This window comes from Bidens hawaiensis, unplaced genomic scaffold (assembly GCF_021521415.1).
Source record: "Bidens hawaiensis isolate Kalapana, Puna unplaced genomic scaffold, B.hawaiensis_p1.1 tig00012999_1, whole genome shotgun sequence".
Classification (NCBI taxonomy): Eukaryota; Viridiplantae; Streptophyta; class Magnoliopsida; order Asterales; family Asteraceae; genus Bidens; species Bidens hawaiensis.
Window position 1 is genome coordinate 527,850 of NW_027492089.1, and position 25,264 is coordinate 553,113.

The following is a 25,264-nucleotide window of genomic DNA, read 5'->3' on the forward strand; positions in this document are numbered from 1 at the left end:
CATTTCCTTTTTGTATTTGTCCTATTTACACCTCCTCTTTGTAAAGGCTTGATTTAAACACATACAATGCTATTCATATTTACATAAACCATAATCGATTCCACTTCAAACCCCATCATAAATCATAGAATAAAATAATACGCGTTGTGTTAAACAACGAAAGATATCACGACATGATCCACTTTACTTGTTTGTATTCTAAATATGTTTTTGACGAAAACTACACAACATACAATATAGATGAAGATTCAACACATAATTAAAATCCAATAATCATACCCCGTATCTTTGGGAGAATGCATCCATATACCCATCAAATCCGGCACTTATTAAACAATAACTGAAGTATTCAAACATGTCTTTCAAACGCGTCTCCAGAACCATTCCGGTTTGATCAAACATCCAATCTATGTAGTTGGCCTACCAAACATTCGAGAAGACATGTTATTAAAAAGGAAAATCGTTTTTATTGGTCCCAACTATTGCCTTTTGTTCATTGCAGGTCCCAACTAACGAATTGGTCACTAATGGTCCCAACTTTTAATGTATTTGTTCCTAACGCTCCGCGGCTAATAGAATCCTAACGTTGTTAGTTTCAGGTCGCCGGAAAAACGTTTTTGGTCGGGAAAGTCATTTTTTTAGCCGGAAAACACCACCTGAACACCACCAATTGACTCACCGCCAACCAACCACCATCAATTAAGCACCGTCAACTGATTCCTACGATGGTTCTAGGGTTCCGGCGACTTAAATAATTGGGGCTTTTACTAGAAAAAGGTTCATAAAGGTACGATACAAAGTTACCATGATGTTTAGGACAAAATTCTTGAGTTTTCGGGAAAAAAATGTGACTTTTCCGGCCAAAAAAGTTTTTCCGGCGACCTGAAACTAACGACGTTAGAATTCTGTTAGTCACGGACCGTTGGAACAAATATGTTAAAAGTTGGGACTGTCAGCAGTCAATTCGTTAGTTGGGACCGACAATGACCAAAAGACGATATTTTGACCAATAAAAACCATGTATAAAAAAATGATACAAAGATAGATATGATAAAAACCCAAAATCCAATATAATGAGTGCGGTGTTCAGGAACCCCGTTTTCTTTCCGTTCTTGATAATATTGTTCAACGTCATACAACATTTCATCTTTTGATGGCAACAAAACCTTCCCTGATAATGTTTGGGCTATCCATCTTGATTGACACTCAATTATAGTGAATGTAAAGCTCTATAGCACGAACAAGATTGTAATAGAGTTAGATATATCAATTTCGATGGAGAGAACGATGATAAAAAAAGTTACCTCTGATGGAATTCCTACGAAGGAGAGGTTTGGAGCAAGTTGCGGAGGGAAAACGTGTTTATAGAGAGGTCCGATACGTTTGTCTTCGATTCTTACAATACCATTTGTTTTAAGAAATGAAACATGTGTTTTGTACCTAAATTGCAACACAAAGTTATGTTTAAGAACAAAAAAGTATGATACAATATTCAATAGTAAAACAGCTTATTGTGTTTTAAGACATAAGACAATTTGTAACTACGTATGTGTCTCTTTTTTTATATTCTCACTATATGTAACAAGTAAAAGTTGTAACAATTTATACATTTCTCAATTTTTTAGTTAAAATGGTTGTGTGCGTCACGCCCAATTACATGTTTTGGCCATTTGATATTTTATTATCTTGGACTTACCCTGTGCAATGCAATATGATATCTGCCTCGAGAGAATCCGTCTTGAAATATCACCGTGCCGTCACTTTCAATGTTTAGTATCTGAAACCATCAAAAAAATAAATTTTAGTATTTTCTTTTACAAATTAAAATCTAATTGTAACATAAATTACACATTCAATCATAAAATAACGAAAGAATAATATAATATATGGTTGTTAGCCTATCTTTGTTTTACTAATATTATAACATATGTTCAAGTTCTACCATGTAATATAACGAACTTATTGTATGCCAACTTGTTCCTAACATGAAATCAGTAACATATTTCTCTTATTATTAAAAACAAAACAAAAATGTAAGAAAATCAAGACAAGTTCTCAAATATATCTTGTTATTAGAAAAATTAAATAACAGGAGGGTAAAATCATTAAATTACATCACATTACATTACCTTAAGGTGTTGCCACATATTCTCGAATTTCTCTGATTTCCCGGCCTTAACACGTGGAGATCGCGACGACATGTGGACTTCTTTGGCTACCATTGCTATTTCTTGTGAGATGTCTATTGCACTTGGTCCACATCCAATCACAACTACAATCTAGTCATTTTAAACCTCATACCAAGTCATACAAATAGCTAATAAGAGTATCAACTATATATAGATTTCTGACCAAAAAGTGCTTATTAAGTTATCATAACTAATAGATTTGAGTAAATAATAATTTTCTATGAGTAATCAAGACTTATGACTATCCAGATCTCGAAATGGTTCAGAATCACGATAGTTATGACTGTGCGTTTGCTTTCTAGGCCACGTCTCGATACCTGATCAACCCAGTGTTATAAAACTTATGTTATGTTAACATGCAAGATAAACAATAATACCAACTATAATGTTACGTTAACATACTATAAATTAAGTCATGAATCTCGATGACCAGGAATTGGTAATTGATACGATAAGTAACTAAAAATACATAGAAGTTTGCGATAAGATTTCTTCTTATGAATTGTGCAATTCGTTTCAAATAAGTCATATCTTGCTCATACCAATAAATAGAGCTGAGATTATAGTTAAAACTTTTAGTAGAAAACCGAAATAACTAGTTATTATAGACATCAAGGAGCTAAATGAAATATGTTATTTATTATAAATATGTTTATAAAAAGCACTCACCTAAGTTTCGTTTTTTACAAAATATGAGAGAAACAAAAATACCAAAGATTCACCTGGAATATCGGTTGCGAGTAGAGGTTGTGTGTTATGCCCATTGCAAATAACAACTGCATCAAACACCTCTACGAAACTCGCCTTGTTGGTCTCTGACTCAACCACAAACGAGTTGATGCCCGAGTCAACATCAATAACCTCAACTCGGGTCACCACAGTATCGAACCGAATCAACTCAGTGAGTTTAAACTCAGTTGCAAAATCTTCCAAGAACTTTAATACTTCTTCATGCCCGGTGTTAAAAGTATGACTTTATAGTCAATTCATTTGTGATAATTTTATAGCTTGATTTTCTAATAACTGGTTAAACGTGTTAACGAGGTATCTTCCGGAGTTTCGAACTGGTGTATGTAATTATGTTACTGGAATGCAAGGAAGTTAGAAGAAGGAGGACTATTGTGCAATATTGGAAAAAAGAGAAGGAGGTGCTTATAATTGGTTAAAGAGTGCGATATCTCAGTATGTTTTATTCATTCATTTAATCAGTTTTATTCTCAGAAGGTTTCACTGGTTCGTCTTCTTCAGATTTATTATCGAAAAGTTAGGGTTCGTTTTGTTTATACAAATGTAGTCTTAAGATCAACGCGTATTTTCTGATCTCGAGTGTTGTTGTTGAATCTGTATAAACAATTGGGGGTTTAATAAAATTGGTTTGGGTATTTCGTGTGTAAATCCATGGTTGCTGACATGGTATCAGAGCTTTTATGGTTCTTGATACACGTTCACATCTCAATTCTTGCGATTAGGGTTTCTAGGATTTGGGGCGAATTGATTTTCTTTATCTGAGATCGATTCAAATCGTGTAAACAATTTCGTTGAGTGTTCCGCTGCATTGTATCACCGGCAAAGAGTAGAACCCTAATTCTTGTTCGTGAACGTGTTTCTCTGTTGTTCGTGCAAGATTCTGGAAATAGATTGCATCATCCCTTGTTTTCAGTTCTTAGCAACCGGTTTCTGAGAAAAATACTGGGAGATGTTTGGGTTGTCCTGTTAAATTTCTTGAGCAATCTGAGTACATTGGTCAATACCTTGATCTTCTTCGCCTTTCCGACCACGATGGATTGCCTCCAAAAGCCAACTACTTGTTTCTTAGTGATTATGTCGACCAAGTCAAACAAAGCCTTGAAACTATATGTCTTCTTTTAGCCTACAAGATTAAGTACCCGGATAACATCTTTCTACTGCGTGGAAGCCACGAATGTGCTTCAATAAACCGCGTATACGGCTTCTATGACGAGTGTAAAAAAAAGATTTAATGTTAAGTTATGGAAGGTCTTTGGAGATTGCTTCAATTGCTTGCCTGTTGCAGCTTTAATTAGTGACAAGATTTTGTGTATGCACGGTGGTCTTTCGCCTGATCTTAATGATTTGGATCAAATTAGAGAGTTGACCCGTCCTACTGATGTGCCCGATAATGGTCTGCTTTGTGATCTTTTGTGGTCTGACCTGCATCAAGAAGTCAAAGGGTTGTAGAGGACGGGTACGAATTTTTTGCATACAAGCAGCTTGTAACGGTGTTTTCCGTTCCTAATTATTGTTGTGAGTTTGACAACGCGGGTGCTTTTATAAGTGTTGACGACAATCTATTGTGTTCCTTTCGAATATTAAAGCCCGCAGAAAAGAAGCCATTGTCAAAATCTATGATTAATCTGTTTGGGATGTCCAGCAGCAGCTAAACATTGTTACATTCCAGCTGAAGTTGAGGACAATCTGTACTACCGACCGACAAAATAGTGTCGAGAAATTAAGAAAATGTTAATAGTTCAGTTTCGAATATAAATTGATGCCCTCTGTATTAACTGATGGCTAGATGAAAAGAAGATCAGAAAAGACACCAGTGGCGAAGGAGCACATGAACCGAAGAACGCCCAAATTTAAACAAGTGTTCCACGTTGAGTTCAGATAAAATTATGACTGCATTTCTTTATTTTTCTGCCATTTATTTGGATTTAAGATACTGTCCTTTGATCTTTACTTCTCTGCAAATCCAAGGAGGAAATGGTACCAGTTTTTTCTTTGTCGTCACCAAGGGCTTTTCAACAAGGAAAATACGGGCCGCTGAATGATGTGCGGCTGCTTCTGAAATCAAGAATTTGAGCAAGGCGTTTGATATTTTGTGGCTATTGTGAAGATTATTATTGTTGCTGATTCTTTTCATGGGTGCTATGTTGTTGTTGATTCTTTTCATGGGTGCTATGGCACTCAAGAAATGAAGTTATTGAATGGTTCGTGTTTCTTGTCTCTTTTCTTAGCTGCCATTCAGATTACTGTAAGTTTCCATTTCTTTGTCATTTATTTGATTAAGTTTTCTATGGTATTCCTTGGTTGTAAGATCACGTAGGACTAGACATCTGTGAATTAAGGGCAATACTGTCTTGTGTGTGTTGCTAATATTTGGAGTTTATCTAACTTCTATGTTATATTTGTTTTAGGAATTAAGTTGGGGTGTTGACTTGCCAAGTTTGTTGTGGTTCTCTTTGTTTTTTCCTAAATAATAATAATAATAACAGTTAAAAAAATCAACTTCATATTTTTGAATCTGAAGTCAGTTGTCAAGAGAAGATTGGTGACCTTGTTTCTTTGTGTATTTTTTTCAAAAAGTGTTGAGTTAGTAAAGACTGGAAGTTGTCTTAAGTTCGTCTTGTATTCTTGTTAGGATGAAAGGCCGGTCTTGGTTCTTGTTTTGAAATAAATGTTCTATCTTGATTACAAAGATAATTTCATTTTATTATTATTTGTATTTTCCATGAATTGCATTAGATGAAACTTGAAGTATATCTTTGAACGTATGGTATAATTTCTCATATGATCCAAAATTTTGGTTTTTTGTTTTTTATGGGTTACATTTTACAATGTGTCTTAAATATATCTTCGTGCAAATTTTTTATGGAGTTAAATCTCTAATTTGTGTATGCACATTTTGTGTTAACTCAAATAGTTTGTATGTCAATTAAGCAAAATGATACCCTTATCAAGATTGAGGGGGCATTCAAGTATGTCTTTATCAATCTTGATGCGGTATCTTTATTAATTTCCTATCATATTTTGTTTGTTTTCAAAATTAATAAGAAAAAAAAGCTAAGAAAAGGGAAGAAACTTGTTTGCTAAACATTATTTTTTAAAACAAACTATAAATAGAAAAGGTATTATCTCCTTTGAATATTCACATGGTTTTTTTCCGACTTAAAGATGGTTTCTAATTGAATATAAATGGTTCTTTGTCTTGTTTTCTATCTAATTGGCTTAAGGATGGTTTCTTAAATTTGTCATTGCCTTTGTTCGATGAACTGTATGATTCATGAACTTCATGCGTATTTTAGCCATTTAGCCAGGTGTGGTTTACAAGGTTTTTAATATTTTTGATAGAACTATGTACTTTTATATCTTGTTTTTATAAACAATTAGAAGTTGTCTTGGCTATAAATTCTTTTCAAATGTAGAATCATATGACTCTTATTTTGTTGTCTAATTAATCGAATCGTGCGATTCACGTTTTTTAACTAGTAGTATTGTCAAGATTATTCTTAAAATTTCTGACCGCCATTTCTGTTTTTCGCATGTGCGAATTATCTTTAATCTGATTGCAAGTCGTGTGGTTTGTATTTAATCAGATGTTTTGGCTGCATCTTTCTTGTCTGATATAGCTTATGCTATTCTTATTGTTATCAGGCTTGTCTCTTGAATCTTGTGATTCAGTATATATGTGAAGTTATAAAAGTTTTTTGATCAAATCAAAATCAGTCTTTATGTTCTTCAATTGTCTTGTGTTCAGATATGTTATTTGACTTCTTAAAAGCCGTGTGGTTTTTTATCTTTCAAATCAGATATGTTTCTGATTATCTTTTGAATCTTATGATTCGTTGTTCGTGAAGTCGTAAAATTTTTTGCTTGATTCAAATTAATCTTTATGTTCTTTACAAATTCTCTTATGATATATTTCTTGTAAAGTTGTAAAAGTTTTTGATCAAGTCAAATTAGTCTTTAAGTTCTTCACATTTCATATCTTCAGACGTGTTTTGAGTTCTTTAAAGTCGTGTGGCTTTTATTTTCTTATCGGATATGTTTCTGAAATAGTCTTATGGAATCTTATGATTCTTTTTTGTTCTCTGTTCTCTCTGTATGTAGCGTTACAGAAGGTTTGTGTATGTCTTGTGACATGCCTTTGGTTTAAAAGTCTTGTGACTTTTTGTTTGGTCGGATTTTGTCTGATATCTGTTTAACAATCATATAATTTCCCGATAATTTGAAATATATTGTATGATTGTTCTCTTTTGTGGTGTTTACTACTTTTTTATGGTATGTCGTGTGGCATTCTCAAGTTTATTCACTTGTCACAGGTGGATTCAAAGTCCGCTGTTGATTAAGAATGTTTTTTTTGGAATAACTATGTGAGAAAAAAGTTGTTGAAATTAGAAGAGTTTAATGGACTATAGTTTATCTTGTTTTAGCTAATGATCTGTGAGAATTCCAAGCTATGTGAGTTTTCTTTACTAATGCCATGCTGCAATTATCATTTGATCTCTTTATATTGGTTATGTTTTTTTTCAACATTATTGTTCATATTTTCTTTAGTTAAGGTTGTGTTTACAATAAGTTCAAGTTTTATTAAATTCTATATTTGTGTTTTTTTAAGAAAGATTAGCACTGGTTTAGTCTGTGTATGGTGATAAACAACATGTTTTAGGAACTGGTCCATTGATTCATTTAGTGTTCTTTGTCTCGTTAGAAAGAAAGAGGGGGTTATCATTATAAAAATGTTTTTTAGTACGTGGTAATATATCTTGTTTTGTGTGTGGGGTATTTTGGTTCATGGGTCGTTGGGCTTGAAGCTAGCATATGGAGTCGGGCCCGAATTGGATGGGTTCACGTCTGGGCTTAGGCCTCACGAGCCTGCTCCATGAGCTTAGTTCTTGTGTGAAGATGCATATGCATGCTTTAGTTAAAATCTCATTCTCATGTAAAAGGTCATTTATAAACAGGGGTTGTGGTTCAGGTAAGTTTTGTTTGCTTAACTCATTTAAAGGTAAATTGGTCACAACTTTGTTTGGAAAAATGTTTTTTTGATCACAACCAAATTGAGGGGGGATGTTAAAAGTATGACTTTATAGTCAATTCATTTGTGATAATTTTATAGCTTGATTTTCTAATAACTGGTTAAACGTGTTAACGAGGTATCTTCCGGAGTTTCGAACTGGTGTATGTGATTATGTTACTGGAATGCAAGGAAGTTAGAAGAAGGAGGACTATTGTGCAATATTGGAAAAAAGAGAAGGAGGTGCTTATAATTGGTTAAAGAGTGCGATATCTCAGTATGTTTTATTCATTCATTTAATCAGTTTTATTCTCAGAAGGTTTCACTGGTTCGTCTTCTTCAGATTTATTATCGAAAAGTTAGGGTTCGTTTTGTTTATACAAATGTAGTCTTAAGATCAACGCGTATTTTCTGATCTCGAGTGTTCTTTGTGTTTTGTTGTTGAATCTGTATAAACAATTGGGGGTTTAATAAAATTGGTTTGGGTATTTCGTGTGTAAATCCATGGTTGCTGACAACCGGGATTAATCCGGTGATCATCGTATATTTTTTCTTCGAATTTGAAATCAGTGAAGCTCATAAGGTGACGTGGAAAATTTGTTCTAAGGGACTTGTACAACGATCCATGAACAACATCTCGAGTTGGGTCCGTTCTTAGTGGATCAGACTCAACTCGTGGGTTATAGACTCATGTTCCACCTAGTCGGTGTGACTTTTCGAATATTACGACTTGATGGGATTCTCGTTGAAGCTCACGGGCCGCGGTTAGTCCGGCGACACCGGCACCAATGACAGCAACCTTTAGAGAAGAAGTTATGGCTGATGGCTTTGTGTGTTTTTTTAGTTGTTGTATTTACTATTTAAGGTTTAAGTGGTCAACTATTGGATTGTTTTTTTTAAGGTTACTGACATCAAAAGCTATGCATTAATTAATTTCCAACTACATGACAAGACATCAATGGAGTTTTTAATGGGTTTAAATTCTATTATATATATCTAGTGGTTTACGTTTTTTAAAATTAAAATTCCTTTAGTTCTATAAGACAAGATATAATTTTGACCATGTTCATTTAATTTGGACTTCTAACATTATTTTGATGTCGTCTTAAGAAATATAAGCTAAGCATCAAATTTAGAACATATGTCTAATCAAGAACTTGAATACTTATCCGCATTATTAGCAATCGAAAGATTCTTTTAAACAATTGGTCTCTCGAACCTTGATCCAACTACACCTTTAAACCTCAAGATATTCAATCTTTGGAGCCCGGATTAATCAAGTTCTAAATGTTTAAGCTCAATATAAACATTTCCCGAACCATCACACCCAAGAAGCTCAATAATTACCGAAGTGGGTATGTATAATTATATCATGGCTTGGTTTGAATAAAAGGTGGTGTGTAGGATTTATGGGTGTATGTATATGTATAAATATTTGAATTTGAGGGGGTAGAAACAGAAATTTGAAGGTGATTTTTATTTTTGACACTTTAATAGTTATATTAATTTGACGGGGTATAAATGTAATTTAGGGTTGTATTTATGTTTCGATGTAATCATTACATTTGATTTACATCTATATTTTTTGAATATAAAAGTTTAATTTATTAGTTATCACAAAACGATTATAATAAAGAGGCAGGCAAACGGGCAACAAGCTGCGCCGCAATCCTCCTTTTGAATAGCAAAGTAAATCCTACTAAAAACGAAGTTTTAGGACCTAGGAATCGAAGAGGTTCCCTGTACGACACGTTGAATCCTACTCAAAAAATTCACAGCCTCTGGGCCAGAAAACCAAATGTATCAAAAGCAAATGGGAGAAATACATGTTGATTTTCCAAACAAGTTTTCTCGTGTTTAACAACTTTGCCTGATTTAGCCTTCAACGTAGCCTGACTCACAACAAACCCACAGTTCCTGAGTCCAACAAGAGGAGACACTCCTAATGTTTGTTGTCTTTGACGTAAGATTTTAAACGGACCTAATGTTTGTTGTCTTTGACTCTTTGCAGATCCGATGTTGAGTAAGTGGATCACCTGTTTCCTGATCCCTCGATCAACACTGAGGCGGATTACACACTGAGGCGGATTTAGGCCTTAGGTACGGTGGGCCGGTGCCCACCATCCGTTCGCCGAAGTGTCATGTTTTTGTGTAGGCGTTAGTATATGATGAGTCAACAATCAGTTGGTGCCCACCGTCAGTAACCACCCGTTACGGAATAGTAAAACAATGGTTCAATTAATCATATGTAGTGTTTTCCGGCCAGCGGCGGTAGATGATGATAGGGGTAGTTGTGTAAAATACATCTCAACTATAATACTTTATTGACTGCTTATTTTTAAATTGTTATTCAGCATTTCAACACCTTATCATTGAAATGAATTTAGATCAAAAGTTTTATTTACTTTTATTTATTATTTGACGACCTGATTTTGATTTAATATTGAAAACACCCTTTGTTTATTTTAGCTGACAGTTTTAAATTTGATTGTATATTAAATTTAACTACATGTTAATTATTTTGTTATTGATAAGTGGAACGCTATGCAAATTAGCATTGGCAATTAGCTGTGTGTTTAATAATTTATTAAAACTTTAAAAGGTAGTTGTGAATTAGATATTATATTAGATTATTTAACTTACTTAATCATTTAACTTTTTATAATTACTTGGATTAAGAAAAAAAAACTTATACACATGTAAATGTAAATGAAAATTAGTGTAACTCTTCGAAAAGAACTGGTTCATGAGTGTAAGTATTAACTTATATGTTCCTTGAATAAGGGTATAGTTTAAATACAAAATCTAAAAAAAATAAGAATGTTGAGAAGTAATCTAATCCATTGATCTTAAATTATAGAGATTAATTTAAGTATAAAAATTAACAAGAATGACATGAAGGTAATAACCCACTTAAGAAGCTCAATAACTACTGAAGTGGGTATGTATAATTATATCATGGTTTGGTTTAAAGGTGGCGTATAGGATTTATGGGTGTATGTATATGTATAAATGTTTGAATTTGAGGGGGGTAGAAACAGAAATTTAAGGGTGATTTTTAATTTTGACTTTTTATTACTTATATTAATTTGTGGGGTATAAATGTAATTTATGGTTATATTTCTGTTTCGATGTAATTATTACGTTTGATTTACATTTATATTATTCTTTTAATTAATTTGACGTAAGATTTTAGATGGATCTAATGTTTGATGTCTTTGACTCTTTAGCGTTTTAGTTTTTGGGCTGAGCGTTTTAGTAAATCGATCATTTTCTTAAGTTATCAGATTGTTTTATTTGTAATTGAATGTTTTATGTTTCTCATGCATTTAACCCGAATTCATAGGTATGAGTCACCAAACCCAGATAATCCTTAAACGGGTTATAACATCTCATTATATTAAAAATTAATCCCACCAATATTTGATATGAAAATATTATAAAATCGGGGTATACTAAAAATTAATATCCGTTTTTTTAGAAAAAAAAAATATTATTTATAATTAAGAAACAATTTTATAGCAAAAAATATAAAAGGGTCATGGCAAACTCATATAGCTTTAAAACCGGGTTATAACATCTCATTTAATTGTGAAACTCTTTCGTCATCAAACCCTATGTATATTATTAACTTTTTTACAATAAATAAAATCTAAATCCAAAAAATATATAAATATTATATACAAAAAATAAAAACCCCGTAATAGGAATGATAAAAGCTAGTTTTTTATACACTGGTTTCGAATTCAAACGCGTTTTGACCAAACGGGCTTAGTCAGTATAAAATAGTATATGATGAAAGTGTTATTAATATTTTGTCCGAGATAAAGTCATAAAACACTTCAGATGTTTGGAACTTGGGACAAAAATTCATGTCCTTAAACGTATAATTTGCTTAGACACTCATTATTATTTGTTATACAATATATTATATTATACTAATAATTTATAGTTATATATTGTTTTGGAGAGCAAACCTAATAAGCTCAGTCTTGATCTCTTTTATAAAATAAGTGTTTTAATTTGAAAACAATTATCAATTCATTAATAGACCCATGATAATTCTCACTTGCAACCTCCATTGCAGCCAAGTGCGGTCTAAATGTCTAATTCACACTCAAGATTAAGGTTCTTTGTGTTTGCAAATTCTCAAAATATGTCGCATAGATCATGATTGGTTTTGTACCTTTTTAATAATAAACACGCTTCCATTGTGAACGTTTTTCTTTGCAATTGCGCCTAGAGTTTTTTTTTATTTTAATAAGGTTAAAACCATTAAAACATGGGCTAATGCCTAAAGGGTAAGAGGCCTAATGGCTAAACTTTTGGTCATTATGGTAGTATGGTTTAAACTAATTTGGGCCTAAGTAACAATGGTTTTTAACTTTTTATTTGGATATTGGTTATTATACAAGTTATATCAATGGTTTTTATTTGGATATTGGTTATTATACAAGTTATATTGATAATTAGTGTGTATATTGAACTTATATTTATAAAATTCTTATTTGTGTTTACATATAGATCGCGAGGGGGGGGGTGGATTTTTACGTAGTTACAGAATGAGTCATGATTGTATATCATAAGTTCATAAGTAATAAATAGTTTATAAGAATATTTTGGTCCATTTATTGATTAATATTATCAGTTGGCAAGCACTATGACACGATGCGGACCCTAAATAGTAGGTAAATAGTTATATAAGGATTTATTATATCTCAACAGTCTCCGTTTAAACTCGTTATATTATTCAAATGAATGCTAATTGAAGTGGAGTTATGCGACTCATCGTCGACGTCTGTTTGAAAAACACAAAAACAAAATGGTTATAGATGATTTATATATACATTTAGTTGTTGGAAACCAACTTTTTCAAACTCAAAAAATGCAAGCCCCCCTTACATAATAACTCTGAAATTTAGGGTTTTCTTCCTTTATTCGTTCGATCGATCATCTTCTAATTAGTTCCGAAATTAGCCACACAATGTCGCTACAGCCACAAGCAACATCAACTCAAGAATCCATCACCTATGTTCCGGTTGACATTGTGGAGAAGATCTTAATTCTTGTGAGAGTAAAATCATGCTAAGCAGTCGTATTGTGTGCAAGTTGCGACATAAAACTCTCTCCGACTGGAAATTTTTGCAGAATTATAGATCAGAATCTGAAGCGGAAGGTTTTATCACCCTTCGTAATGTTGTTGATGATGGTGGATGTGAGGGTTCACTAACTTGATCTGTGTATGATAATATAGAGAAGGAGGCTAAGATTCTTAACTTTGGTTTTACTACACAATTGAAAGATGTGAAAACTAAACTTGAAACTGATGTAAAAGGTATTCTCTTACTCAATGATTGTTTGAGTAAGAAAATGTTGCTTAACCCAATGACCAATCAGCTCTTAACTTTGCACTCTTTCTGTTCTAAAACTCTTGTCTGTCCTCATCATTCTTCACTTGGTTTTGCTGCATCCTCTATTACCGACATCTATAAGGTCGTGGAGATATACATGGTTGACGATCCCCCCTCGTGTGTGTTTTTGTCTACACTTTGGGATCAGGAACCACGGAGTAGAGATGACTCCGTCATTGGTTCCATTGCCAAGTCTCGTATAATAACAACGTAACCCTATGCGATCATATCTTTTGAGATGTTTACGACGTTAAATGTATTTCCAGGTTCAATGTTGATTCGAAGGAGTTTGATTATACCTACTACCTTTTGGGATATCGTGGCTATTATTCAGAGATCTGCCAAAAGCCTATTATAATGATCCCACCATATAGATCTTGTTTTTTCCGTATGACTGGATTGAGAGTCACTTACCGTGAAGATTACACTTGGGGGTTTTCCATATTTCTTTTTTCGCTTCTTTTGAGTAGTGTTAGACATCACCTCGTTTTCATAAAAATTGCTCATATTAAGAGTCATTTGCTCTAATATTGTCCTCCATTCCACAACTTAATCTGTCAGGAAACAAATCTAATGTCAAATAGCAATCTATAACAAATTTAATAGATAACATAACTAACAATCTAACGTATACCAATACCATAACAAACAAAGTAACAATTAATAATCTAACAAAGTAACTCTCTGCAATACTTTTGTAGTAGCAACAAAGTAACACTCTACAAAATAGATGATGAATCTGTGGTGTAACTGCAATTAAACAAAGATAACTTAATGGTATTGAAAAGGATATATAACTGCAATTAAACCACACCAGAGTAAACAAATCTGTGGTGTAAACAAAATAGATAATAAAACCAACAAGACCTATTTTTTGTTAAGAAATAAAACTGGAAATCTAAGTAACAAATCTTTGAAACGAGTCTTAAAATTAACAATCTAACAATAATTAATAATTAAGTAACTAATAATATATTAACAAATCAGTAATTGACAATCTTTGAAACAAATCTGAAAATCTACTAACCTTATCGAGAGATGATAACCGTAACGGAGGAAGAGAGTAGAGTAGAGCCAGACGCCGGTGGTCGACGACGGTGGAGGCTGTGGATATTAGGGTTTCCATATCACATACTGTTTGATGCTATTTGTTATATATATTAAAAAAATATATAGAGCGGGTGTTTGGCTTAGCTTCTTTAACAAAACTTAGGGGGTGTTTGGCCTAACTTTTATTTTCTAGCTTATGCTTATATATTTTAAAGTGTAGCTTATTTTTTATTATTTGATAAGCTCAATTTAAGTGTTTGAATTAGCTTATATTCTACAAGTTGATTATACGTCTTAATAAGTTGTTAAATCCACCGTTCTTTGATTTGTTACCGTAATAAGTTGTTTCAATATTATTAATTCACTATCATTTGAGAGCAAATAAGAAAGTTACCCCTTTTAACAAATAAGCTAAAAAATCATCTTCAAGTAAGCTTCTTCAAATTAGCTTATATAAGCTTATAAGCATAAGCTAAAAAAGTTAAACCAAACACCAAATTAAGCTTATTTTATAAAAAAAAAAAAACTAAAAAAGCTAGGCCAAACACCCCCTTATAGTTTTCTTTTACAAAATAAGCTTAACTTGGTGTTTGGTTTAGCTTTTTAAGCTTATGCTTGTTAGCTTATATATGTTAATTTGAAGAAATTAGTGTATTGGTTTTTTGATGTACATGGCACATACATTTGAATATAAGAAGTAAAATAACTTTAAAAACATGAACTGATGGGAAAAAACTAACCGACTTTGGTTTTATTTTTTGTTCTTACAATAATTTAGTCTTTTGCAATGAACATGTCCCAAACACTATAATAAGAAATATCTATACTGTTTTTTACCCGATACACAATATATAGTATAACCAAATATTAAACAAGCAAGTCTTTTAATCATATCCCGTATTTTTTGGAGAACGCATCTATATACCCACCAAAGCCCGCACTTATTAAACAGTAATGGAAGTATTCAAACATGTCTTTCAAATGCTTCTCAAGGACCATTCCAGTTTGACTGAACATCCAATCTATGTAGCTAGTCTACCAAACATTAGAGAAGACCATGCGTTATAAAAAACAGTTGATAATAATAATAAAACGATACAAAAATAGATTTAATAATTAATAAAAAAAACCTGAAATCCCATAGAATGAATGCGGCATTCAGGAACCCCTTTTTCTTTCAGTTCTTGGTAATATTGTTCGACATCAAACAACATTTCATCTTTTGATGGCAACAAAACTTTTCGTTACAATGTTTGTGCTATCCATCTTGACTGACACTCAATTGTAACGAATGTAAAGCTCTCCATATAACAGGAAAACAGACGAGTTAGATATATTAATTTCTCTAAAGACGACGATGATAAAAAGTTACCTCTGATGGAATTCCTACGAAGGAGAGGTTTGGAGCAAGTTGCGGAGGGAAAACATGTTTATAGAGAGGTCTGATATGTTTGTCTTGGATATTTACAATGCCATTTGTTTTAAGAAATGAAACATGTAATTTGTACCTAAAACGCAACACACTTGTGATATGTAACAGGTAAAACTTATAAATATTATACATTTCTCATATCTTTTTAGCTGCAATTACATGCGTTTGGATATTGGATACTATATTATCTTGGACTTACCCAGTGCAGTGGAATATGATATCTGTCTCAACAGATAACCCATCTTGAAATATCACCATGCCGTCACCTTTTGTTTTTAGTATCTAAAAGCGTCACCAAATTAAATTTAGTATATTCTTTAACATTTTATACGTGCTTCGCCTCATTTTTACTTTTTTTTAACAACTAAATTTTATATTTACCTTACTCTTGCAATGATTTTAACCTACAACCTCACATTTGTGAGGGAAGATACCATACCACATTTCACTTTTAAGCCATTTTGTAAGCATTTGTTTTTAAATATATATATATATATATATATATATATTAACAATTATAGGTCTCTAGGCAGAACTGACCTTGGGCAATCGCCTAACACCCCCCCCCCCCCCCCCCCACACACACACACTCACACACCCCAAAATCATGTGTTTATATAGTTGTAAATCAAGTTTGATATATACATTATACTACCTTAGAGTGTTGCCACATATTCTGGAATTTCTCTGATTTCCCAACCTTAACACGTGGTGATCTTGACGACAAGTGAACTTCTTTGGCCACCGCTGCTATTTCACGTGAGATGTCTATTGCACTTGGTCCGCTTCCGATCACAACTACAATCTAATCATTTTAAACCTCATACAGTCATACCAACTACCAAGTCATACATATAACTAGAAAAGACTAAAGAGTATCAAATATAGCATTCCAATCAGAAAGCGCTTATTAAGTTATCGTAAATTAATGAAATCGTATAAATAGCAATTTTCAAAACGCAATTAGCCTTATCACTAACCTGATCTCGAAATGGTTCAGAATCACGATAGTTATGACTATGCATTTGCTTTTTAGACCATGTTTCGATACCTGAAAATATCATATATACGGATATACCCAATCAAAAGCAAAACTAAAAATATCATAATTATATACCTAGTTTAATGATTTTCTACCTAATGACCATTCTACCCTTACCATTATATGATTTGTTCAATTAAAATATCTTTTTCTTATATATCTTTTTCAATGGTTCAGTCGAGTGTTAATTGTGGTTTACATCATATGAATGTTTATAGATTTCTTAGACTATATACAAGTCACATGTACAAATGAAATTAACGTGTTAATTGTGAAAATTTTATTGTGATCATCTGGCACTTTGTGCTTGTGTTTCCAGGTTCTTACATGTTATTCACCTGTCCGCCACAAGAAACAACGTTTCTCGTCAAAACGTGATTTATCTTTTGGGTGGTTATGCAACTTATGCCTAATGTTTGGGATTACCAATGTTTTTTTATTGATATCAACTGTTCGTTTATGCTCACTTGTGTTCGTTTATGTTCACTTAAAATGTTAACCAACGAACACGAACAAGTTCATTTCCTTGACAAACGAACACGGACACAAAGTTTTGTCTAGTTATGTGTTCGTGACCGTCTGTTTGTCCGGTAAAAGCTTAACAAATGAACATGAGTGAGGCCACGTTCCGATCAGTTTGGTCCATTTGCAGCACTAGATGTATGCTTGCTATAAAGAAAGAAAGTTATATTATAATTTTTGAGAAAACTAATGTTTATGGGTAAAAAATAAAATAAAATTTAAGGTTAAAATGGGTAACTAAAAATATTTGAAGTTAAAAATGGACATAAATGAAATTTTAAAGTTTAGAAAATAAGAATGAAAAATGGTCATTTATTAATATACAATATTTTTAGTTTTGCACGTGTGCGTGTATGATATTTTCAATATTTGCAAGAAGATATACAAAACCATTCACCTGGAATGTCGGTTGCGAGTAGAGTGTCACACCCCGACCAAAGGCGGCGGAACATGTCGGGGTGCAACGATTGCCCATAAGCGCATGACACTATTTAAAGCGACAATATTTAACAAACTCATTTCATTTCACAACATCGAAAATGTCACATAACCAAATATTCAAAAGTCAAATACAACAAAATATCACAAAATATAGCAAATCAAATATTGTTCATTTTTGCTAATATCCTAACGGTATTTGTGACGTTTTCTTCACCGAACTCCATAATCAACCTAGATGCAAACCTGTAATATTTCATAAAATAAAGTTTGTCAACACAAAGGTTGGTGAGCAATTCATAAGTTTGAACAATAGATATTTAGTATGAACAGCCACAAAACTAGTATACATCATCATCATCATCATCGTACTCAGTATATCCCACCAATAGCAAAGCAATGGTAGGGTCTGAGGAGGGTAAGATGTAGACAGCCTTACCTCTACTCTATAAGGATAGAGAGGCTGCTTTCGGTGAGACCCCCGGCTCGACAGTAGTTTTGCATCAAGCCTTGGACATAAGGCACATAGCACTCAATCATCGGGACACCGGCTGATCGGTGCATGTGCCCTTGTCTTTCGGCTATCAACGCCACCACATGATGCCTGATTAACCGTCCGTCACTTTTAACGTTATTTTCACGAGATTAGTAAAATAACGTCAAAATTAGTGCAATTTCTCTTTTGCCCACCCGAGGGTTCACACATATATACATCATATGATGTATATATGATATGATGTATATATGTGTGAACCCTCGGGTGGGCAAAAGTGAAATTGCACTAATTTTGACGTTATTTTACTAATCTCGTGAAAATAACGTTAAAAGTGACGGACGGTTAATCAGGCATCATGTGGTGGCGTTGATAGCCGAAAGACAAGGGCACATGCACCGATCAGCCGGTGTCCCGATGATTGAGTGCTATGTGCCTTATGTCCAAGGCTTGATGCAAAACTACTGTCGAGCCGGGGGTCTTACCGGAAGCAGCCTCTCTATCCCTATGGGATAGAGGTAAGGCTGTCTACATCTTACCCTCCTCAGACCCTACCATAGCATTGCTATTGGTGGGATATACTGAGTACGATGATGATGAAAACTAGTATACAAAACCGTAAATAATAGCTATAAACTTGGATAAATAGTTATCGCTAACAAGTTAGCGACACCCAACTATAAGGGTTTGCCAAATAGTTAGGATTTTATAGTTATCGTTAATTGCATTACGTTAACGACACCTTGCCATGAGGGGTTGCCAAATGGTCTAGAATTTATAGTTCCACCATCCAAAAGCGATAAACACATAGGCAAATAAGCATAGAACACCAAATCGAGCAATTATTCAAGTAAAGTATACAACAACGTTTGTGGTTTAAGACACAAGTATAAAACATTTAGTTTAGATAAGATGAAATGTCACCCCCAAAATAAAAGGTAGAAAACGGGGTATGAAGTTACTCACGTTCAAGTAATAAACTTGAAAGTTTGATTATTTGGAGATTTGCCGGAACGACGAGTTAACGTATGAAGCCTAAAATAAAAGAAGTCTTGGATTTAGAAATGTTGCCATGAAGATCTTTAAATAAAATAATTGTTACAATAAGTAAACAATTTAAAGTTCGAGGTTTAAAATGTAACTATTTAAGAATTTATAATAATAACTCTTTAAAAATGTGAGTTTGCTCAAAACCGGGTTAAAGTATATAACCTTAATATTTACTTAACCAATGTTAAGTAATAAGGTGGGAAAAATGCTAAAATGCAAGTTCCATTGGGACAAAGATACTAAAACGGGTTTTTAACGAGTGTTCGGGTTGTCGGTTCGGGTCTTGATAATTGGTCAAACCCAAAGTCAACTTTCCAAAATAATGAATATTATAAGATAACTCAATAAAACTTTATAAAACTTAAGCAAGTATGTAGATCTATTGTTTTAGAACTAACAACGTACGTTAAGCGAGTGTTCGGTTTTGTCGGTCCAAACTATGTTATGAGATCAAGTTGGATCGAACAATTCCAAGTACTTAAGAAAGTAATTAAAATCATTTTGTAAACTATTTTTAGAGAAATATACAAGTCTTGATAGCTAAAAACATACTTGTGTGTCTTAAGCGAGTAAAATCGGGTTGGTTCGGTTTCCATCTCACAATATGTTCCTTGATGGTCTCCACATGCCCAAATATCATATATCTTGTATAATAATTTATAAATGAGAAATATTTAAGTTCTACAACTAAAAGGTCAACAACAAGTTTTTTTAACAAAAGTTCGATTTGGTTCGGTTTCCATCTCACAATGAGTTCATAGATGGATTCCACATACCCAAGACTTGTAAATGTGACTAACAAACTAAAATGAGCAGAAGTTAGACCTAAATGATATGTATAATAAGTTATGTGTGTGTGTGTGTATCAAGAACACGAAGTCCTCCAGGAAGCCTTGCCTTATGACATTCGAAACTTAACCAACCGGAGTCGGTGAAGTAACGAATAAAGGAAACAAGGGGTGTGTATTATATATATGTTGTACCACCATATACTTCAAGTATTGAGTTAGAGTTAGTAAGTTAGTTACAATGCAAGAATAACATAAGTTTGACTTTGGAAGTCAAAACCGACAATAACATGAAAATAACCTTGTAGAATCTTTGAATTTGAGAGAGAAAGAAGTTTATGAGCAAGGATTTATGTTAGAGATGGCCTTGTATTTATAGGAAAAGTTAAATTTGGTTAAACAAGAGGTTTAATGGTTAAAACTCGAATTCGTTGGACGATAAAACAAACAAGGGAACACAAGAAACATAAGAAACATTTTGGTCTAGTGATACTTTACAAAGTTTCAAAAATGACAGTTTGGCCCCGAAGTTCGTTTTAGTGTTTTTAACGCGCTTTAAGGCCCGTAAAGGATGTTTTCAAGACCCAACAAGTGTAAGACAATATTGTAACATAAAAACCATCATTTTGATTATATCATAAGTCTCGGTTTACAAAACGGGTCGGTTTACATGATAAACGGATCATAAAACGAATACAACGAGACCCGAATTTTACGAATGTCACATAGAGGTTGTGTGTTATGACCATTGCAAACAACAACTGCATCAAACACCTCTATCGAACTCGCCTCATTAGTCTTCCACTCAACCACAAACGAGTTGATACCTGAGTCAGCATCAACGACCTCAACTCGGGTCACCACAGTATTGAACCGAATCAACTCAGTGAGTTTAAAACAAGTTGCAAAATCTTCCAAAAACTTTAAAACTTCTTCGTGCCCGGGATTAATACTGTGATCATCGTATATTTTTTCTTCAAATTTGAAATCAGCGAAGCTCATAAGTTGACGCGGTGAATTTGTTCTCAAGGACTTGTAGAGTGATCCATGAACAACATCTCGAGTTGGGTCTATTCCTAGTAAATCGGACTCAACTCGTGGGTCGTAGACCCATGTTCCACCTAGTCGGTGTGACTTTTCAAACACAACGACTTGGTGGGATTCTCGTTGAAGCTCACGGGCTGCGGTTAGCCCGGCGACACCGGCTCCAATTACAGCAACCTTTAAAGAAGCTGTCATGACTGATAGCTTGTGTATTTTTTATATAAGGTTACTATCTACAAAAGCTACATTAATAGAGTTCCAACTCCATGACATCATTGGAATATTTAATAAATATTTCTATTAATTATATCTCGTGGTTTGATTATTCTATATAAAGGTTTCTTTAGTTTTATAACGTAAGATATTAGTGTCGACTAAAACTCTACAGATATTATATTACTGACAAGTCATATAGGCCGTGTGGGTTTATAGGCGTCAGTTATTGCCATTGTCAGTGACAGAATCATGCGGGACATATAAAACCACACGTATGAAAAAAAATTTCATTAAATTTTTTTTTATCGGTTTAAAGACATTAATTGATTTTAAGTAAGAAAATATAGACAAAGATTTGGTCATGGGTAGATCGAGCTCGACCCATTAAGTCACGAGTCTGAACATGTTTCCATACGCAGTATAATAAACAAATTCTTAATCATTATAAAGAAATTAATTAACTTTTAACGAAAAGAGTATCGAAAAAGATTTGTTCATCCAGTCCGATTCATAAAGTTACGGTCTGTACATTTTTTCATGCGTTGTATAATAACTTCTTTTTTTATCAGTTTAAAGACATTAGTTAACTTTAAATAAGAAAAATGCAGACAAAGTCACGGGTCTAAACATGTTAGAGCCAACTGGCCTAAATACCACTTGTAACTAGGTCTGTAAACGAATCAAAAGAACACGAACAAGGGCATGTTCATGTTTGTTCATTTAGCTTTAAAATAACACGAAGACTTAATTGAACACGTATTTTGTGTTCGTGTTCGTTTATTTAAGAAATGAATATGCCGCGTTCGTTTATGTTCGTTTGTTTAAATTCCAAATGAACGGTTCTCGAACACATAAATGAACATATATGAACAAATAATTAACATAAATAAACACAAATGGACAAATATAAAACCATTAAGTAGATGACTTTTCAAGATAATATTATATTATTTTCTGTTAATATGTAAATGAACATAAATAAACAGACATAAATGAACATAAATAAACGGACATAAACAATGGTTCACGAACATAAATGAACGAATGAAACATGTGTTCATGAACACAATTTTTGTTCATGTTCGTTTATTAAATAAACGAACTTCCTGCCCAACGGTTCACAATTAGTTCACCGAACGTTCGGTTCGTTTGCAGGCGTACTTGTAACTCCTTATAGTACAAAAACAGAACAAAACAGATAAACATGAAGATATCAAAAAACATTAAGGGTAATTAAGGTTCTATAGCCAACAACAATATAAGATCCAATTATGCAATGAATTGAATAAAAAAAAAACATGGACTTTAGCCTTATTCTATTGAGACTAACTTGTGATTCATGAATCTAAACTTGCAAACCTCCTCAAAAAAATCATCAACGCTGCAATGCGCGCTTCTCATCTGAAGAATCTTGATCTTCATCTTCTTTAAATTGTTTCCAAACTTCACCAACGCCTCGAGAGTGCTCATTTTCTGTTCAGCATTTAACGGTGATCTCACAGTGATCACAACTTCTTCAAGACACGGAATCACAAAACTCGAATTCACCTGAGAAAATAAAACATGAATATAGAATAAAGATTCTTTAATATTTTGTGATATTTATTATATAACAAGATAATTATATGTAACAAGGCTTACACTCTTCAGACTGTTTTTATGGCATAGAGCTGCAAACATTGCACCGTGGATGTCGAAAGTTTTGAGCTTGGGATGACTATTGAAAAAGTCAACAAAATTGATTTCCGGGAATGGAAGAAGAGCTTCAAAATCTCCGGTGAATTCGATTTTCATATAAAGATGCTTAACTTCACTTGCAAAGTGAAGCATTTTGCTTACTGCATCCCAAGACCATTGCACGCCTCTAATGGATAATGATTCAAGCGCCATGAGCTTACCAAAGTCAACCATGTAAACTCGCCCTGCAAGCAGATTAACGAATAAGAATCATAATCATATTTATATATATTTTCATAAATAAATTGGAATGAAAGCATTTGGATGTCTTCTTCTAAAAGTTTTCTTGCATGTTGAAAAATCTTAGTAATATTATTTGTTTATTATGGAATGTTTGGATGTGAGATCTACTTAAACGAGCATCGAAAAGCCCCCAAGATACTATTAGGGTGTGCATAAAACTAAATAACCGACACGTAACCTAGATGACCGATATACTCAAACCCAATCTACAACCGATGCTTTGGTTTTATGTTTTTTACTACCAATTTTCTAGTTCGTTTCGGTTTTGCATGTACCAAAAACCGAACAAACATAACCAAATTTTATAACCGAACTGGTAACAACCGAGTTTTTTTTATTAAATTTTTGGATTATAATTTTTACTTTTGAATCATTGAATGTTGAGTAATTTACACCGAAATAATACAGTGTGTAACCAAAATTTTGGCCCAAACGTGTAAATGTAATCATCAATTAATTATCAACGTGAACACAAAGAACGAAACATCTAAACAACTTTGAACATTAATGACAATTTATGTTATTTTCTTTAACGACAAAACTTGAAATTTGCTATATAATTAAAGGACGAAAGGTATAATTTACTGAAAATGTTAGACCCAAAGATTCAACCCAAATTCATTATTTTGGACCCAAAACTTTTCATCCCAAATGGCAAAACCGAAAAAAACCAAATGATTTTTAAAAACCCAAAATCGATTTTTTTTTTTTCAGTTTTTGTTTCAGTTTGAACCCAAACCGGCCCATCAAATTTGGAACATATGTCGAATCTTGAATACTTACCGGCACTATTAGCGATCGAAAGATTCTTTAAACAACTGGTCTCTTGAACCTTAATCCAACTACACCCTTGAATCTCAAGATGCTCGATCTTTGGAGCCTTTAGTGTGAGTGAGCAACTACCCGAACCATAAAAATCAAGTTTAGAATGTTTAAGCTCGAGAAGCTCAATACAAACATTCCTCAAACCATCACACCCAAGAAGCACTAGATGGGTAAGATTAGGAGTTGATCGAAGCGCTTCGGTCAACACCGAGTCCTCCAACTTCGCTCCAACAATTTCAAGAACGTTTAGCTTTTCAAACACATCCCATTTCGGTGCATGAATCATTAACACGCCCCAAAGCTTTAAAGACTCCAAGTTTCTTGCAGCTTGAATGCATTCAAGTTTAGACGGGCCGTCGGTAGGGGTATTTTGGCCCACGAGATCATCCATACGGAGTTCAAGGCTCTTTAACGTAGTCCCCGTATGCAACAGCCATGAAGCTAGTCCAATGTTGGTAAACCGACAGTAAACTACAAGCTCTTCAAGTCGAGAGAGTGATGAGATCATCTGTAACACAACTGTGTCGGGAGTTTGACCATTTGAAAGATGGTCAAAGACGCTACGAGGGAAGTAAAGGTTCGTAATGTAAGGCGTAGAGTCTTTCCATTTCTTGGAGACACAATTACAAGATGCCACATCTTTGGCATTGGTTAAGTTTGATATAATGTATTGGACAATAGCATCTGGTAAGGAGTCCATTTTCTCTGAAAACAATTATTAAACAGTTAGGGGCCATTTTAAATTTGAATAAAATTAAAGATTCAATGAGCACAACAAGTTCAATGAACTGTTCGGTGGGAAGTTCATTTATGTTCTAATTTAATAAAAAAAATGAACATGAGCAAATTTTTTTCACTTAATTAAACGAACGAACACACATTTTTCATTTATGTTCATGAGCGTCAGTTTATGTTCGTTTAAATATTAATAAATAGGTAAGTAGTTATATTTATATAAATAAAAACATAAAAGGGGTTCGTTTAAATTGTATGTGTATATATATGTACTTGGTTATATTAGGTCAACTA

General features: G+C 33.3%; 2 protein-coding genes and 1 pseudogene across 3 annotated transcripts; all 3 read right to left on the reverse strand.

The window, feature by feature from the left end:
* Window positions 1-8,782, reverse strand: LOC143542856 (flavin-containing monooxygenase FMO GS-OX5-like; annotated as a pseudogene). The gene is made up of 9 exons (XR_013136969.1): window positions 8,461-8,782; window positions 3,941-3,946; window positions 2,912-3,136; window positions 2,438-2,506; window positions 2,130-2,281; window positions 1,697-1,777; window positions 1,305-1,440; window positions 1,059-1,229; window positions 1-420 (listed from the first exon to the last, which is right to left on the reverse strand). The product of XR_013136969.1 is annotated as a flavin-containing monooxygenase FMO GS-OX5-like (transcript).
* A 7,250-nt stretch (window positions 8,783-16,032) lies between these two features.
* On the reverse strand, window positions 16,033-21,466 carry LOC143542857 (flavin-containing monooxygenase FMO GS-OX-like 7). Its single transcript, XM_077035333.1, has 4 exons — window positions 20,887-21,466; window positions 16,818-16,888; window positions 16,493-16,642; window positions 16,033-16,119 (listed from the first exon to the last, which is right to left on the reverse strand). The coding sequence occupies exons 1-4, from the start codon at window positions 21,407-21,409 to the stop codon at window positions 16,033-16,035; spliced, it is 831 nt and encodes a 276-aa protein (XP_076891448.1). The 5' UTR covers window positions 21,410-21,466.
* Window positions 21,467-22,595: 1,129 nt separating this feature from the next.
* LOC143542898 (F-box protein At1g10780-like) lies at window positions 22,596-24,939 on the reverse strand. Its single transcript, XM_077035370.1, has 3 exons — window positions 24,194-24,939; window positions 23,072-23,352; window positions 22,596-22,978 (listed from the first exon to the last, which is right to left on the reverse strand). Exons 1-3 carry the CDS (start codon window positions 24,933-24,935, stop codon window positions 22,742-22,744), a joined length of 1,260 nt encoding a protein of 419 aa, XP_076891485.1. The 5' UTR covers window positions 24,936-24,939; the 3' UTR covers window positions 22,596-22,741.
* Window positions 24,940-25,264: the final 325 nt, after the last annotated feature.

Coding starts and splice junctions, on each gene's coding strand:
- LOC143542898 (XM_077035370.1), bottom strand. CDS start 24,935: ATGGACTCCTTACCAGATGCTATTGTCCAATACATTATATCAAACTTA. Junction 23,353..24,193: donor TTCGATCGCTAATAGTGCCG/GTAAGTATTCAA, acceptor ATCTGCTTGCAG/GGCGAGTTTACATGGTTGAC. Junction 22,979..23,071: donor ATAAAAACAGTCTGAAGAGT/GTAAGCCTTGTT, acceptor TTATTTTCTCAG/GTGAATTCGAGTTTTGTGAT.
- LOC143542857 (XM_077035333.1), bottom strand. CDS start 21,409: ATGACAGCTTCTTTAAAGGTTGCTGTAATTGGAGCCGGTGTCGCCGGG. Junction 16,643..16,817: donor CTGAACCATTTCGAGATCAG/GTTAGTGATAAG, acceptor TAAAATGATTAG/ATTGTAGTTGTGATCGGAAG. Junction 16,120..16,492: donor ATATGTGGCAACACTCTAAG/GTAGTATAATGT, acceptor TGACGCTTTTAG/ATACTAAAAACAAAAGGTGA.